General features: G+C 37.3%; 1 protein-coding gene across 5 annotated transcripts in view; it reads left to right on the forward strand.

The window, feature by feature from the left end:
- TDRD3 (tudor domain containing 3) overlaps positions 1–16,319 on the forward strand; it is a 216,896-nt gene extending 200,577 nt beyond the window's left edge. For all 5 annotated transcript variants that reach the window (XM_006059568.4, XM_044926882.2, XM_044926880.2 and 2 more), the window contains 2 exons: positions 5,175–5,300; positions 16,065–16,319. In XM_006059568.4, coding sequence (XP_006059630.1) covers positions 5,175–5,291 — 117 coding nt within the window. In that variant the 3' untranslated portion in view covers positions 5,292–5,300; positions 16,065–16,319. The remainder of the gene's footprint in view (positions 1–5,174; positions 5,301–16,064) is intronic.
- Positions 16,320–18,867: the final 2,548 nt, after the last annotated feature.

An 18,867-nucleotide genomic window follows, 5' to 3' on the forward strand; every position in this document is an offset into this window, starting at 1 on the left:
TGATATATGGCCTCTGTAGGCAAAACTGTTACCTATAATCTTCAATCACTATTCAATTTTAAGTTACTCTAATAGAATAAAGTATAATTGATCTAAAATACATTACTTAAAATAGTTTAAGTTCTACTTTTGGAATCCATTACGTGATTTTTTTGTTTTTGTTTTTGAATGCAGCAGAAGTACTTTATTTTAAATACTAGGAGTAGAAAGTAAAATCAAAGGTCAAAATTTTCCAGTGGAAACCAAGAGGAAATGTTATGAATACCCAAGGTATAATCAAAATTAAATACAACCTTGAGCCAAGTCAGAAAGCTCAGTAATCTTCAAAGTGATTTTCATACATTAATTAGTCCTCATGGCATCCCAAGAATGAAAGAAATTTAATTCTCATATTCTAGTTACTGCTAACCACAGCAAGGGTCTGAATGAATTGAAATGAGCCATTTTAATAAGGCAGGTCGACAAATATTTCATCAAATATTAAGAATCTACCACATCAGCTATACATGAGGCACAAAGTATCCCACTGAGGCGGCCTACTGTAAAACCTTTTTTTTTTTTTTTCTTTTTAAAGACTTTATTTTTTAGAGGAGTTCTAGACTCCCAACAAAACTGTGAGAAGGTATGGGATTCTCCATATACTCTTCATCTCCACACATGCATAGCCTTTCTCAGTTATCAACATCCCCCACTAGAGGAGTACATTTGGTACACCTGATAGACCTACATTAACCCAATAGTTTCCAGAGTCCTTAGTTTACATTAGGATTCACTCATGGTGTACACTGTATGGGTTTGCACAAATGTATAGTGACTTGTATCTACCATCACATTATGATGAAGAGTAGTTTCAATACCCTGAAAATCTGAGCTCCGTCTCCCTCCATCCCCACAACCCTTGGCAACCAGTGATCTTTTTACTGTCTCTTTTAATTTTGCCTTTATTACGTGATGTTTTGGGAAAGCAGGTTTGTCTTTAAAATTACCGTTTGCTTAGGTATTTTATTGAAATTAGTTTCTATTTGTAAAAACTACACAAGCTAACTAGACAGGTAAAGGTAGTCTAGAAATTCATAAAGTAGTTCATATGTGAATCACTCAAGGAGACATGTAGTTATTAATATTTCAGTTCAAAAGACAAAACCAAATGTCTATATATTTTTAAAATAAATTTCTTATTAAAGAAAAAAATACTTCAGTTTTCAAAATGCTCAGAGTCCAGGGATTATTTTTGAGGCTACTTGGTGTATATTTCATAAGCTGACTTGTGTTTTTGTGAGTGCTGTGCAAATTGTTAAAATGAACAGACTAGAAAAAAAATTTTTTTAATTACACACAAAATAGCTATTAGACATGACTATTAGTAAGTTTTTTTTTTTTTTTTTTTTTTTTTTTGTGAAGAGAATTGCTATCCCTGTTCCCTACCCCCAGCATTAATCAAGAATCATTTTCTCCTAATAAAGTCATGGCTGTGTGAAAATGCTGAAGAAATGGTAATCTAAGATAAGGCAATTCAGTAAGTTAATATGAACCTGTTGCTGAAGCAAAAGAAAACAAAGTATTGAGCGCATATAGAGCTCTCATCACAGAAGTTCCATAAAGGCAGCTTTTAGGCATTAGAGACAGAGGCAGAAGAAATATCAAAAAGGAAAAGGGAAAGGGTGGCAAACCCAAACTTCCTGAATTTCATAGTTATTTTCCAGGCTACACTGGCACTTAGGAGTAGGAAGTTTCCTCCTCTTTTGCCTAGCCCAGGGTTTCTCAACTGTTGATGTTAGAACTGGTTGAGTCTTTGTTGCATGGGCTGTCCTGTGCATTACAGGATATTTAGAATAGCCTCTACCTATTAGACCTAGTAACAACTCCCCCAACCCCGCTCCTTCAGCTTGTAACAACCAAAAATGTCTCTAGACCCTCTAACTGCCAGTAGCACCCCTCAGATAGAGCAACCAAAAATGTTTCTAGACTTTGGCTTCCCACCCGCACTCCCCCTGGTGGAGCAGGGAAATCCCTGCCAGTCCAGAACTTGAGAGTCCAGGACCACCCCCTTCTGTAGAATACTGGTTTATATGCCTAGCTGCACAGACCTTAACTTGTGGGGCAAAGAACTTCACCTGTATTTACTTGTGTTTCACATCTCCTATTGAAGTATGTTCCAGGTTCCAAGTAACTGATTTATAGTGAACTTTTATAACCCAGCTCATTTATAAATGAGGAAATAATGTGTTTGTCTATATTCTCATTTGAGATGTAGTTTGTACTAGTAAAAGACTAAAAATGATACGCAGGAAGGATGTAGTTGTGACCTGTCAAGCATGTTTTACAGGTGAAGTTGTGCATTTCCTTTTTGCATTGGTGCTCTCTTTTTTTCCTTTCAGAATATCAGTTCATTCATGTTGGTGTCACAATGACTATTGCATTATGTATCTTTTCATTAAAAGGAGTAATGTTTAGCAGTTTAAATATTGGCATAAGAAGAGGGTACATTTTGAATATTAAGTATTTTAAAACCAGGTAAATCTGATAGCATGGCTCAGGTGAGCAAAAATGTGAGTCCCAATAAAATGGCTCTAAATTTCAAAAGCTTCAGTGAAGATGGCCTGGGTCAGTTCTATTTTTATGAAAATTGTTACCAGTCTTTTAAAGAGCCTTGTCTGGGTCAGAAATAAAATGGTCCTGGTCTGGACTCTTCCTCTAGTGAGCTCTGTGACTTGGCAGAGTCACCTCTCTGGGTTTAGAGATTTTCCTGTCTATCAAGTCTAGGGGGACAGAACAGATAGCTTTCCAGGAATGTACCATCTCAAAATAGTGTCAGATATTTTTTCAAATAGTCATGAACTATGAAATTAATTTTTTTTTTTAGTTTTAAAGCTGTTACAGACTATTGAAACTAAAATAGAAGAAGATAAAGTTATAAATTTCATCCAAAGAAACTGATCTATTAAATTGATCTGTGTGTTGTATGGAAAGAGTTGCTCATTAAATGCTAAAAATTATTAGCTCTAGACTATATGAAGTGATTTTTGTGGGTAACCAGGTTTTCCCCAACTACCCTGTGGGAGGAATATTTAAAAGTTAAAAAAGCAAGACTGTGCCTTTGATGAAAACTGAGAACCAAGCTCTCAGAATCTATTTTAGTTTTTGCTCCCTTTTTGTATAAAATGATTGTGAAGACATCAAATAATATGAAAGAAATCCCATGATTGGTCATCTCTATAAAATCATTTAATTGGCTCTGGCTAGTATAGTCTGAGAATCTTTTTAAACGATAGAGACAGTTTTTCAAATAGCAGTGCCATATTTATTATATAAATCTGGCTCACTCAGCAAATGTAGTGTCCTACCTTTAACACTGTATTTTACTGATAAACTGTATAAATTTTTAGACCTAACCAATTCTACAGTTCTGGATGTGGAGAATGATAATATTCCATTCTAATCCCTGAAACAATTATTTCACCTTCTACAGCAGCAAATATATTTTCATCCTTCTCAGTTAATATGCAGAGAGCTTCACATATCATATGTCATAACAATAAATAGTTTCTTTTCAAATTTAGCTATAATATTTGAAAATAATCATTCAGAGCAGCAACCATATTAATAAAAAATAATTCTCTCCTGAACAGTTTAATTTTCCTTACTGTATTTTAATTGCTTTACTAAATTATAAATGTTTATCTAATGCTTCTAGCCATTTTGAGGTTAGTTATTAATGAAAGGGACATAGAGGATGGAAAACTAATCTGGAAGTTTGTCTGTAAAATGTTGTTATTGTGTTAGTTATGCCAGATATATTGTCAGATTTCTTTATTCTCTTATTTAGGTGATGATAGCGCCTTAAGAGTGATCATTAATTTTTGGCTCTTGGTTTATTTCTTTTACATACAGACTAAGACTTAAAGTAGCAGTGTCTGAATCAAAACTCAGATTTACCTCTGAAATATTAGGGCAAAGTCACAAAGCCTTCCAGGACTTCATTGTCCTATATATAAAATGGAAAAATGTTTCTTAAGAATACTGTGGAAAATGCCTATTAATGAGGGATTTGTTCATGCCAAATATTAAATATCATTACTAAATAATAGGATTTGGTCAGATTATCTTGGCATCTTTCTACTTGCATCAAGTAAAATTGCAATAGTTTGATCTGTAAAAATTAAGGAATAGAACTCAGTCTTTCTTGTAACTCCATTTAGTGTTAGGGTCAAAGGAAACTATCCTTGGGGATGGAAAATTCAGTGATAAAGTAAGGAGGAGGAGGAAGTGATAGCATAAATTTCCTAAATCCTGCAAATTATTGTGCTCAGATAATTCAGAGAGCCAATTTTTTTGTCTCTCTCCAAAAGGAACATACTTCATAGCTGCATTAACTTAAAACACTAAAATAACAGGGTGGCAGCACTCAGTAAGAAACCAGTGTGACTTTTGGCTACATTTCTGTTGCTGCTAAGTCCTTTTCAAATATTGTAATTAATTATACTCTTTCTGCTATTTATTTTGCTTATCCTAATTTATCCATGCTATTCCTTAAACTGCTGGTTCTATACCCTTAGTAAGAAAGAAGATGAGAAGAAAATAGTTTGTGTCTTATTGTGGTGATTGCTATTTCTTGCATGACACTTTCTTTATATATAAATTATAGTTCTCTCTTCATCCGATCCATTATTTTTTCCTATCTCTAGATATAAGGTTCTTAATGATGTTGGACCTTTCATCAGATGAGGACTAACAGCTGGTGAATGTTCTCTGGCTCCTCAATCCCTTTTCCATATCTTGCCAAAACCCCCTTCCATGATAAATACCCAGAAGCCCAAATATTCAATTAAAATTGTATTATAATGTTGCTTTTCTATGTTTGCACCACATCATGTCACGTCACTTGAGGAGATAACCATAATATTATGTGGAAATATTTTCCTTTTCTAGATTAAATTTGATTCTGATGTTACCACTATAAATTTCATTCTTCTATTAACAACAACCAAAAGTTTTTACAGTGTCCTTGACTTCTATTTCCTCTTTTTCCCTACTGCCCTCTATTATAAAAGTTGACAAATGTACATCCCAGGGCAGCTTAATAGGGTATAGCAAAATGGAGACCGTAAAATGTATTTAATGTAGGAAATGTGGAACTGTTTTGAACATATTAAATCACTACTCTTTGCAAACAGGAGGAAGAAGGCACCTATGACCAAACTCTTGAATTCCGTAGAGGAGGTGACGGCCAGCCAAGACGATCCACTCGACCAACTCAGCAGTTCTACCAGCCTCCCCGGGCTCGGAACTAATGCAACAAGGTACATTTACATTGTGAGAAGCTTTCCACTCACAGAAAGATGCTATTAGTGTTAAATATATAAGCACAGTTATTAATATTTCATGATAACATACAGGCATACTTCATTTTATTGTGCTTCTCCTGATCACACTTCACAGATATTTGCATTTTTTACAAATTGGAAGTTTCTGGCAACACAGTGTCAGGGAAGTCTTGTCAGTGCCATTTTTTCTAACAGCGTTTGCTCCCTTTCTTTCTGTCTTTGTGTCACATTTTGGTAATCCTTACAATATTTCAAACTTCATCATTATTATATTTGTTATGGTGATCTATGGTCAGTTGTCTTTGATGTTAATATTGCGAAATGATTATGACTCACTGAAGGTTCGGGTGATGGTTAACATTTTTTAGCAATAAAGTATTTTTAATTAAGGTATGTACATTGGTTCTTAGACATAATGCTATTGCACACTCAGTAGACAGCAGTTTAGTGTGAATAAAATTTTTATATGCACTGGAAAACCAAAAACTTAGTGTGACTTGCTTTGTTACAATATTCACTTTATCGTGGTGGTCTGCAACTGAACCCTCAATATCTCTGAGGTTTGCCTGTAATAGAAGAAAACTGATATTTTAAAACTACTTTCAGTTATAAAGTATTTAAGATAATACCATAGTTAACAAACTACTTTTCCTCCAGAGCTTTCCCCACAAATGCTATCCTTAATCCCCTTTTTTCTCTGTACCAACTCTTTTCTATTGAAGGTGATGACAATCAGTGAAATGACTATAAGTTTGAAAGTAGGAAAAAGATAAAAGAAAACAAAGGACCAAATGCTTACCAACCTAGATAACTGAGTTTATCTTTTTGTTGTTTGATTAATTTCCATCCTTTTTAAGAAAGAGGAAGTGTTTCATATATATCTTCAGGAATTCAGTGAAGACAGCCTTACTGCTTATTGAGATGTAATTTAGAAGCCTTATGCTGTTGATCCAGATTCTTTCATCCTAGAGTTTCAGAAAGAAGGTTACTATCTGCAAATCATCTTGATTAAGAAGGAAGATGTAACAAAGAAGTCAGCTAATTATGGGACCAACCTAAGGCATTTCATTTTGATGAACAGAGACCTTGTTTCTTAGTACATTCTTAGAAATAAATACTTTTGCCATCTTTGATAACATTTCTATTTTTTCCTTCTGCCAGGACTCTTGAATATTTCTTTTAATACTTAGAGTTTTCACATTAGAGCTTTTGCTATATATCACATAAACACTCTTTTAGACTTTATATCTTTTTTCTTAGTCTCTTCTCAGTAGAAAGACTACTGAGAATTTTTAAGAAATTGTTCCCAATTCCTTATTTCAGCTGTTCATTCTGACAAAGCTGTTATCTACATTGTGTGTGTCCCCTACTCATTGACTCTCTCAGTTCCTCACAGCAGCCAGGACTGTTTAGCACTTGAAATGCAGCTAGCCTGAATTGAAATGTTCTATAAATAAAGAATGAATACCATATTTCAAACACTTAGTTTGAAAAAAACTCAGTAACTTGTATTGATTATATGTTAAAATGATAATATTTTAATAGATTGAACTAAACAAAACGTTACTACAATCAATTTCACCTATTTAATTTTACTTTTTAATGTGGCTACTAGAAAATTAAAAATCACATATGTCTCACGTTATGTTTCTGGACACCATTGTTCCAAGATCTTCTCCAGCTTCAGTTGTGTCATCCTAAGTGAAGAAATATTTTCTTATATTTTCTAGCCCTTTGCTCCTTATGTAATAGTTTGCCTGGAACAGAAGCCTAATGCTGTTTGACTTCTGATTTACCCCAGTGAGCCAGGATAGCACCTTTTCCCTTTTATTATTGGTTTTTCTTTGCACTTATTACAAGACTGTCAAGTAGACAGATGTGCCCATGGTATCACAGAAGAGCTGATTCTTGACTTTGGGCATTTTTCTGTAGCATGCAAGAACTGACCAAAGCAGAATCAAAGTACACGTAAGGACTTCAGCAACCTTACATTGTGCACAGTCAAGCATCCACTTTTAACATAAGCTCAGTGTGCTTATAATTAAATCTTATTTAAGGTAAATGAAAACTGAGACTTCCCTGTTAGCTTTCCAGTGTCTTCTGAACTGTTTAAAACAGGTTTTAAAAGGCGGCCAAAGGTTCTCAACCCCCCAATTACTATAGGACAGGAGATGCAGGACTCTAGGACGCTTCAAGGATGCCTGGGGCTGTTGAAAGCAAGGCCGAGTAGAGACAAGATGTAAGATAAGGAGGGGTGCAGCCGATGGTAGAACTCATAAGTCCTCTGGGCCCTTCTTTAGTGTCTTTCATGTTTTCTACATTCAGTTCGGTTCAGTTCAGTTGCTCAGTCATGTCCAACTCTTTGTGACTCCATGGACTATAGCCTGCCAGGCTTGCCTGTCCATCACCATCTCCCTGAGTTTACTCAAACTCACGTCCATTGAGTCGGTGATGCTATCCAGCCATCTCATCCTCTTTTGCCTTCTCCTCCTGCCTTCAGTCTTTGCTAACATCAGGATCTTCTCAAATGAGTCAGCTCTTCATATCAGGTGGCCAGATTACTGGAGTTTCAGCTTCAGCATCAGTCCTTCCAGTGAATATTCAGGACTGATCTCCTTTAGGATGGACTGGTTGGATCTCTTTGCAGTCCAAAGGACTCTCAAGAGTCTTCTCCAACACCACAGTTCAAAAGCATCAATTCTTCGGTGCTCAGCTTTCTTCACAGTCCAACTCTCACATCCATTCATGACCACTGGAAAAACCATTGACTAGATGGACCTTTGTTGGCAAAGTAATGTCTCTGCTTTTGAATATGCTATCTAGATTGGTCATAACTTTTCTTCCAAGGAGTAAGCGTCTTTTAATTTCATGGCTGCAGTCACCATCTGCAGTGATTTTGGAGCCCCAAAAAATAAAGTCTGACACTGTTTCCACTATTTCCCCATCTATTTCCCCATCTATTTGCCATGAAGTGATGGGACCAGATGCCATGATCTTTGTTTTCTGAATGTTGACTTTTAAGCCAACTTTTTCACTTTCCTCTTTCACCTTCATCAAGAGGCTTTTTAGTTCCTTTTCACTTTCTGCCATAAGGGTGGTGTCATCTGCATATCTGAGGTTATTGATATTTCTCCCGGCAGTCTTGATTCCAGCTTGTGTTTCTTCTAGCCCAGCATTTCTCATGATGTACTCTGCATAGAAGTTAAATAAGCAGGGTGACAATATGCAGCCTTGACGTACTCCTTTTCCTGTTTGGAACCGGTCTGTTGTTCCATGTCCTGTTCTAACTGTTGCTTCCTGACCTGCATATAGGTTTCTCAAGAGGCAGGTCAGGTGGTCTGGTATCCCCATCTCTTTAAGAATTTTCCAGAATTTGTTGTGGTCCACACAGTCAAAGGCTTTGACATAATCAATAAAGCAGAAATAGTTGTTTTTCTGGAGTGCTCTTGCTTTTTTGATGATCCAACAGATGTTGGCAATTTGATCTCTGGTTCCTCTGCCTTTTCTAAATCCAGCTGGAACATCTGGAAGTTCACGGTTCACATATTGCTGAAGCCTGGCTTGGAGAATTTTGAGCATTACTTTACTAGTGTGTGAGATGAGTGCAATTGTGCAGTAGTTTGAGCATTCTTTGGCATTGCCTTTCTTTGGGATTGGAATTAAAACTGACCTTTCCCATTACCTTTTCCTAATGTTTTCTACATTAGGGCTCCATCAAAAATTTCCTTTAAAAAAGAGTACACTGCTTAAAAGTAAATTATGAATGTTAGCCGTGGGGTAATCATAGCTTATTTGTATCAGAATGTACAATGCAGACTGTTCCTAGTCAACTAAAACATTACAATCTTAGTGGTTCTCTATGTACCCTGAGTTAAAACTCCCATCGTTCCCAGATGCTTGTTTTGGATTGTACTGTTGACATGGAAAATCCTCACAGTAAAGAAAATTAATTTTGGCAGAGAACAATACCATAATGGTATCACTTAAAAAACCTCACTGCAAAAATGTATCCTAAAAATTAATTAATTAAGCAGGACACGTGATCTTAGTTGAAAAACCTTATTTATTCATTTTTAAAATTTATTTTTCTTATTGAAGGATAATTACTTTACAGAATTTTGTTGTTTTCTGTCAAATTCACAACAGTATACATATATCCCCTCCCTTCTGAAGCTCCCTCCCATCTCCCCCTGCTCCACCACCACCCCGCCACCCCATCCCTCTAGATTGATACAGAGCCCCTGTTTGAGTTTCCTGAGCCATACAGCAAATTCTCATTGGTTATCTATTTTACATATGGTAATGTAAGTTTCCATGTTGCACTTAGTTCAGACATATGTTATAGAAGATTATGAAGTAGAATTATTTTTTTTTAATTTTAAATTTTATTTTATTTTTAAACTTTACAAATTGTGTTAGTTTTGCCAAATATCAAAATGAATCTGCCACAGGTAAACATGTGTTCCCCATCCTGAACCCTCCTCCCTCCTCCCTCCCCATACCATCCCTCTGGGTCGTCCCAGTGCACTAGCCCCAAGCATCCAGTATCGTGCATCGAGCCTGGACTGGCAACTCGTTTCATACATGATATTTTTCATGTTTCAATGCCTTTCTCCCAAATCTTCCCACCCTCTCCCTCTGCAACAGAGTCAATAAGACTGTTCTATACATCAGTGTCTCTTTTGCTGTCTCGTACACAGGGTTATTGTTACCATCTTTCTAAATTCCATATATATGCGTTAGTATACTGTATTGGTGTTTTTCTTTCTGGCTTACTTCACTCTGTATAATAGGCTCCAGTTTCATCCACCTCATTAGAACTGATTCAAATGTATTCTTTTTAATGGCTGAGTAATACTCCATTGTGTATATGTACCACTGCTTTCTTATCCATTCATCTGCTGATGGACATCTAGGTTGCTTCCATGTCATGGCTATTGTAAACAGCGCTGTGATGAACATTGGGGTCCACGTGTCTCTTTCAATTCTGGTTTACTCGGTGTGTATGCCCAGCAGTGGGATTGCTGGATCATAAGGCAGTTCTATTTCCAGTTTTTTAAGGAATCTCCACACTGTTCTCCATAGTGGCTGTACTAGTTTGCATTCCCACCAACAGTGTAAGAGGGTTCCCTTTTCTCCACACGCTTTCCAGCATTTATTGCTTATAGACTTTTGGATTGCAGCCATTCTGACTGGTGTGAAATGGTACCTCATAGTGGTTTTGATTTGCATTTCTCTGATAATGAGTGATGTTGAGCATCTTTTCATGTGTTTGTTAGCCATCTGTATGTCTTCTTTGGAGAAATGTCTATTTAGTTCTTTGGCCCATTTTTTGATTGGGTCATTTATTTTTCTGGAGTTGAGCTGTAGGAGTTGTTTGTATATTTTTGAGATTAATTGTTTGTCAGTTGCTTCATTTGCTATTATTTTCTCCCATGCTGAAGGCTGCCTTTTCACCTTGCTAATAGTTTCCTTTGATGTGCAGAAGCTTTTAAGTTTAATTAGGTCCCATTTGTTTATTTTTGCTTTTATTTCCAATATTCTGGGAGGTGGGTCATAGACGATCCTGCTGTGATGTATGTCAGAGAGTGTTTTGCCTATGTTCTCCTCTAGGAGTTTTATAGTTTCTGGTCTTACGTTTAGATCTTTAATCCATTTTGAGTTTATTTTTGTGTATGGTGTTAGAAAGTGTTCTAGTTTCATTCTTTTACAAGTGGTTGACCAGATTTCCCAGCACCACTTGTTAAAGAGATTGTCTTTAATCCATTGTATATTCTTGCCTCCTTTGTCAAAGATAAGGTGTCCATATGTGTGTGGATTTATCTCTGGGCTTTCTATTTTGTTCCATTGATCTATATTTCTGTCTTTGTGCCAGTACCATACTGTCTTGATAACTGTGGCTTTGTAGTAGAGCCTGAAGTCAGGTAGGTTGATTCCTCCAGTTCCATTCTTCTTTCTCAAGATCGCTTTGGCTATTCGAGGTTTTTTGTATTTCCATACAAATTGTGAAATTATTTGTTCTAGCTCTGTGAAGAATACCGTTGGTAGCTTGATAGGGATTGCATTGAATCTATAAATTGCTTTGGGTAGTACACTCATTTTCACTATACTGATTCTTCCAATCCATGAACATGGTATATTTCTCCATCTATTAGTGTCCTCTTTGATTTCTTTCACCAGTGTTTTATAGTTTTCTATATATAGGTCTTTAGATTCTTTAGGTAGATATATTCCTAAGTATTTTATTCTTTCCGTTGCAATGGTGAATGGAATTGTTTCCTTAATTTCTCTTTCTGTTTTCTCATTATTAGTGTATAGGAATGCAAGGGATTTCTGTGTGTTGATTTTATATGCTGCAACTTTACTATAGTCATTGATTAGTTCTAGTAATTTTCTGGTGGAATCTTTAGGGTTTTCTATGTAGAGGATCATGTCATCTGCAAATAGTGAGAGTTTTACTTCTTTTTTTTCCAATTTGGATTCCTTTTATTTCTTTTTCTGCTCTGATTGTTGTGGCCAAAACTTCCAAAACTATGTTGAATAGTAATGGTGAAAGTGGGCACCCTTGTCTTGTTCCTGACTTTAGAGGAAATGCTTTCAATATTTCACTATTGAGGATAATGTTTGCTGTGGGTTTGTCATATATAGCTTTTATTATGTTGAGGTATGCTCCTTCTATTCCTGCTTTCTGGAGAGTTTTTATCATAAATGGATGTTGAATTTTGTCAAAGGCTTTCTCTGCATCTGTTGAGATAATCATATGGTTTTTATTTTTCGATTTGTTAATGTGTTGTATTACATTGATTGATTTGCGGATATTGAAGAATCCTTGCATCCCTGGGATAAAGCCCACTTGGTCATGGTGTATGATCTTTTAATGTGTTGTTGGATTCTGATTGCTAGAATTTTGTTAAGGATTTTTGCATCTACGTTCATCAGTGATATTGGCCTGTAGTTTTCTTTTTTTGTGGGATCTTTGTCAGGTTTTGGTATTAGGGTGCTGGTGGCCTCATAGAATGAGTTTGGAAGTTTACCTTCCTCTGCAATTTTCTGGAAGAGTTTGAGCAGGATAGGTGTTAGCTCTTCTCTAAATATTTGGTAGAATTCAGCTGTGAAGCCGTCTGGACCTTGGCTTTTGTTTGCTGGAAGATTTTGATTACAGTTTCAATTTCCGTGCTTGTGATGGGTCTGTTAAGATTTTCTATTTCTTCCTGGTCGAGTTTTGGAAAGTTGTACTTTTCTGAGAATTTGTCCATTTCTTCCACGTTGTCCATTTTATTGGCATATAATTGTTGATAGTAGTCTCTTATGATCCTTTGTATTTCTGTGTTGTCTGTTGTGATCTCTCCATTTTCATTTCTAATTTTATTGATTTGGTTTTTCTCCCTTTGTTTCTTGATGAGTCTGGCTAATGGTTTGTCAATTTTATTTATCCTTTCAAAGAACCAGCTTTTGGCTATGTTGATTTTTGCTATGGTCTCTTTTGTTTCTTTTGCATTTATTTCTGTTCTAATTTTTAAGATTTCTTTCCTTCTACTAACCCTGGGGTTCTTCATTTCTTCCTTTTCTAGTTGCTTTAGGCGTAGGGTTAGGTTATTTGACTTTTTTCTTGTTTCTTGAGGTATGCCTGTATTGCTATGAACTTTCCCCTTAGGACTGCTTTATCAAGTAGAATTAAATATACTCTCTTTGAATGAGAAGTTCAGCAACAAGGATTATACTTTTTGTTTTTTCACACAACTGAATATATTATTTTCTTCTTCAGTGAAAAGATACTTTATTATTTCCTCATTCCTAGTTTCCATTTAACTTCAGTCATTTAAAAACAAGGTATATATTGTATCCAACCATTTGACTTGACTTCCAGCAAATATAAACATGAACTTTTTATCACTTTTTTTTTAAGTTCATAGTTGTCTTTCTTTTTATGTTTTGAGTACTTTGCTAGATGATGAATCCCATAGTAGCTGCTCAGTAAGTGTTTTCTTAAGTCAGTATATTTTGATAAAGTTGTTTATGTGTAATTTACATATTCTTCTATTGCCCTAAGGAGTTTTTTTACAAGTCTCCTACACCAACCCCCAACCCCTACACATTCATATACTTCCCCAGAGGTGCAAAGGGAGTTGGATTCTGCTTGAGGCTGGTACTAAGACAATCAGTGATTAGCAAAAGCAGGAGATACCTGGGAGTTAGGACTCAGTGAGAGGAGCAGGTCTCAAGAGAGCAATATGGGAAATAGGCCTAGGTCTGAGAAAAAATGGTGGCAAGTTAGATCCAAGCCCTGAGGGAGGAGAGGGCCCAAACCTCTATTATCTGGACTTGTCATTATTACAGACAACTTAGAAGTAAGAGCAGTTGTGGATAGGGTGTCCATAGTTCTTTAACCAGTGAAAGGGACCAAATTATGTGCCTTTGAAAAGGTTTCTGGAATGATTGGTGTCCTAGAAATTAGATACCAGTTAGTAGGGGCAGGATTTAGAGAGTTTTGTTTTTTTTTTTTTTAGTAGAGTTGATTTAGTTTTCTTTCACAATACTTAGGCCACTTGATGCGAGGAACTGACTCATTTGAAAATACCCTGATGCTGGGAAAGATTGAAGGCAGGAGAAGAAAGGGACGACAGAGGATGAGATGGTTGGATGGCATCACCAACTCTATGGACATGAGTTTGAGTAAACTCTGAGAGTTGGCGATGGCTTGCTACAGTCCATGGGGTCACACAGAGTCAGACACAACTGAGCAACTGAACTGAATTGATTTAGTTTTACAGATGCATTTTAAAGCTTCACTTTCATGGTGGGGTAGAGTCCTCTGAAGATAATCTAAAAATTGAGGAAGATTTGAAGAAGGGAAGAGGCAGTAGCTACAAGAGAATGTGTGAACCAAGACAGCATTACTGGTGGTAGCAGAAGAGTATCACTTTAGACTCCTTAAGAGTTTGACCTTGATGTGCTCAGTGCTATCATGAACTTCTGAATAAGAATGATATGATCAAAATTAAGCTTAAGAAATACTGCTGTTGGATATAGGATGGATTAAGCACCAGAAGGAAAAGAATCTAGGAAGCTATTGCTTTGGTCTAGCTGAAGAGTCGGAGAAGGCAATGGCAACCCACTCCGGTAAAATCCCATGGACGGAGGAGCCTGGTAGGCTGCAGTCTGTGGGGTCTCTAGGAGTCGGACACAACTGAGCGACTTCACTTTCACTTTTCACTTCCATGCATTGGAGAAGGAAATGGCAACCCACTCCAGTATTCTTGCCTGGAGAATCCCAGGGACAGGGGAGCCTGGTGGGCTGCTGTCTCTGGGGTCAAACAGAGTAGGACACAACTGAAGCAACATAGCAGTAGCAGCAGCAGCTTGAAGAGCTTCGGGTTTCACTGTGAAAATAGAGAAATGGCAGACCTGTGTAGACTTTGTTTGACACATCAGAGGAGGTTCCCTACTGCCATGGAGGTTAAGGCTCAGTATGTAGAGTGGTTTAGTGAATGGTGACTCAGTTTAAATTTCACTTCTAGTTTCTTTGATGAAAGAATAGTCTTCATAGTTTTACATATTAACCAAAACCTTGAAGCTGATCACTAAGCATAGTTGTTGTTTAGTTGTCCAACTCTTTTGTGACCCCGTAGACTGTAGCCCTCAAGGCACCTCTGTCCGTGAGATTCTGGAGTGGTTTGCCACTTCCCTCTCCAGGGGATCTTCCTGACCAAGGGATTGAACCCATGTCTCCTGCATTGCAGGTGGATTCTTTAGTGCTGAGCCACCAGGGAAGCCCCTTTGAAACCAATAGCGAAGCATACATTACTGTATAAATATCATGACCTTATTTATTTTCCAAGGTCCAGGTTTTAACACCATTTTTAGCTAGTAGAAGATGTATTTTTAGATGGCTTTCCGTTTGTTTGTGTTTTTTTTTTTTTTTTTTTTTTTTTTTTTAAGACAATCTAGAGCAGCATCCTTGTGCAAAATTTTTCAAATCAAGGTCAGGGAAGTGATCACTATAAAGATAGATGTTATAGAACCCCATGAAGCCAGCAGGAGAGGCATCATGTGAGGATAATAGTACCCAAATCTCTAGTTTCTAATCAGGAGACTATTTACTTCAGAGGACTTATGAGCCGTTTGAATGCAGCCATGGGAACACTTCCCATCCCTGCCCACCCAGTTTCTTTCCTCCATGAAGCTGAAACAGGACTGGAGCAAATAGGGCCTCTCGCACCACCTCTCTCAGCCTTCTCTGTTGTTGTCACCCACAGCGTTTCTGCTAGAGTGGCATCTGATAAAGGTGGGGAGCAGGCAAGGGAGGCAACAGGCTTAGGTAAATTACCTGAGAGACTGAACCAGCTCAGAGGGGTTCATAGGGGAAATGGAGGTGGGTAGGATGGGGGTAAGATGTGATTCAGTGGCAGATTGCATCTTTTTTAGGTCACCCTCTGTTAAACTCTGCTCAGTTAATCCAGATTCCTGAAGCAACATGCTAGCAATAGAGGGACTAACAGTGACAGAGATGTACTTTAAAAATCTCTAGAAGGAAAAATTATTTTTTAAAGACTTTGCTTTTTGTTTATGTACTGATTTATAGAAATTACGTTTATAAATTAGCAGTGTCCAGTTTGCTCTGCTTGTGATCTATTGATATTTGTATAAACACTTCACAGTTACAGGTAGGTTTCAGCAGTGTGTGTATGAAGAAATTAAGTTGAGGTGCCAATTTCACTCTCTTCTTCTCTTCTTAAATAGAGTCTTTATGAAGAAAGGAGCTGTTGACTGAATCATCCTGGTCAGAACCTGTTGATAGACCTCCTGCTTTCCCTTCGGAGTAAGATGCAGACATGGTGGATATTATTATTTGGAGAACTAAAAGGCAGATTTTAGGGGGAAAAAAATTCAACCCACATAAAGAATGGGGAAAAAATACAAAGTTAAATAAAGCAACTTTTACAAGGAGAAGAACTTTTTCTTCTGCCATCAATAAAACCAATGCACTATTAAATACATTGTTTTGCTATATGTTTTATTTGCTGAATGTTATTTTTCTTGTTCATCTGGTATTAACCCCATACTAATTGCCTTCTGTAGAATGGCAATTACAGCATACTGAAGCTCCACTGTAATTGCAGAATAAACTGATTGACACAGTTTGCCACATTTCTCAACAAAACAACCTGAAGCCAAATAGCAGTTCTTAGTATGGTTACACTGCAAAATTTGACAGCAGAAAAATATTCAGAACTCTGATATGTTGTTTTAGCAGTCTGTTAATCTAATTCAATCAAAAAAACAGGCATTCCCTTGCTTATAAAATGTGCAGTGGATCTTTTAAGATGCATCTGGTTGCAGATAACAGAAAACCCAGCTCTAACTGGTTAAATACTAAAGTGCTAGCTTATTTCACTTATTAGAAGCACATTAAGTTTCCGTTGGTTTAATTCACTGACTCAGAGTTGTCATGAAAGATCCTGATCCTTATTCTTTTCATCTCATTTCTGCTTTCTGTGACATAAGCTTCATTCTTCAGCTCCATATGATCCCAGGATGGCTACAGCTTCCTGAGCTGTTCAGTGCAGAGATGGGGTTGGGGTCCCTTCCAGAAGTGCACTCAGAAGAGAAAAAAAGCTATCCCTCTTAGGCTGCATTTAGCTGTGTTGTGTGACTTTTCAGCCTTTGAACCAGAAACTTCAGCAAGGGTCCGTGGGTGAGTTTAGGCCTGATTCAAGTGGGGGCAATCTGCTTTCCTAAAAATATATTCAATCTGAGGCAGAGGATATATATGTGAAAGTCAGGGTACTTGCCAAAATGAAAGTGAGAGGGATTGGCAGAAGCAACCAGAATCTTCATTCAGTTCAGTTCAGTTCAATTCAGTTGCTCAGTCGTGTCCAACTCTTTGCGACCCCATGAATCGCAGCACGCCAGGCCTCCCTGTCCATCACCAACTCCCAGAGTTCACTCAGACTCACATCCATTGAGTCAGTGATGCCATCCAGCCATCTCATCCTCTGTTGTCCCCTTCTCCTCCTGCCCCCAATCCCTCCCAGCATCAGAGTCTTTTCCAATGAGTCAACTCTTCACATGAGGTGGCCAAAGTACTGGAGTTTCAGCTTTAGCCTCATTCCTTCCAAAGAAATCCCAGGGCTGATCTCCTTCAGAATGGTTGGATCTCCTTGCAGAGAACCAATATTTCTGAGCTATAGGTTCTTAATAGGACAAAAATAATAGCCCCATAGTCTCAGTCTTATGAAGTCAGAAGTGAGTGGTTAAAATATAAGGAGAAAGAGGGATGAAGGAAGGGAGGGGAAAACAGAATTCTCTGGTTAAAATAATTGACAAAAATTAGTACTTTGCTTTGATAGAGAAGGTGTTGGGCATTTTCTCAGGGCCTATTAACTCTAAGTTTTATTTGTTAGCCCACAGTCAATTGTTTGTTTCTACAGTATCTTAATAAGTGAAATAGTACAGGTGAGAAAAACATGGCTGATAGTATGGGGTTTTTGTTTTTTATTTTTTTTAACCATCCCTATGCTTCATAACAAGAAGTGGAGTGGCCTGGGCATTGTTTGCTTTCTTAAAGAAGATCTCCAAGTAATTCTAATGCATATCTTGGGTTGAAAACCAGAGGAAGGGCCATGTTTGACCACTAATAAGTTAGCCAGTAAAGGAAAAGGCAGAAGAATGTAAACCGAGGTCTGAGAGTAGCTTAAAGGACTGATTCTCTCTACTTTCTTGTTGGTAGATGAGGACAGTAGTCCCTAGGACAGTGCTAAGCATAGAAGAGTCTCTAAAGTGGATGGCGCTAGTGTTGCCTAGTGATTGTCATGGTAACAATCCCTGAGGATAGTTCTGTGCGATAGATAGTATGTGACATATATGATTTGACCTGAAGGCATCAAGGAAAAGTTTAGGTTGGAAGGCAAATGAGACCAATCTATCTGCCCTGGAGGCTCCTGGAGCACTGAAGGTGACAGCAAGATGTACTTGACCAAGTAAAAACTAAGCTCCACCATGACTTTCTGTTACTAAGGGCAGCTGTAGGCCTAGATGTGCAATAATTAATTACTAGCTTGGTGAAGTTCTTCTGAGAACATGGTGGTATTTTTCATTCGTTATCTTTGTCATCTTCACAACTCTAGGGCTTCCCCCTTTTCCTTTCTTACTCTTTGTTTTGGTTTTGGTTTGGTTTTTGTTATGGTTATATTCTGTCAAGTTAATCAGCCCCTTAGGTTTGTTTCACAGTGTGTCATCGCCATGACGTGTGGCATTCATTTGCATTGTTTGTTCCCAGTTCCATGGCAGAGCCGTCCCTTCCCCTTTCGTGGTCTCTTCCTCTCCCCCACCTCACTCCTGCTCCTTCCTTTTCTCTCTTCCTCTTGTTTCAAACCTTACTTTTCGTTGACTTTTCCTGTTTATACTCTTAGCTCAAGTTCTTAGAGTTTTTTTTCTTTCAAAAAGTGGTTCTATTTATAATTCAAAAAATATTCAGTAAATATGTACGGAGTACTAACTGTGTTCTAGGTGCTATGCTGTAAATAAGACCAGCATGATCTCA

This window comes from Bubalus bubalis, chromosome 13, assembly GCF_019923935.1.
Source record: "Bubalus bubalis isolate 160015118507 breed Murrah chromosome 13, NDDB_SH_1, whole genome shotgun sequence".
NCBI lineage: Eukaryota > Metazoa > Chordata > Mammalia > Artiodactyla > Bovidae > Bubalus > Bubalus bubalis.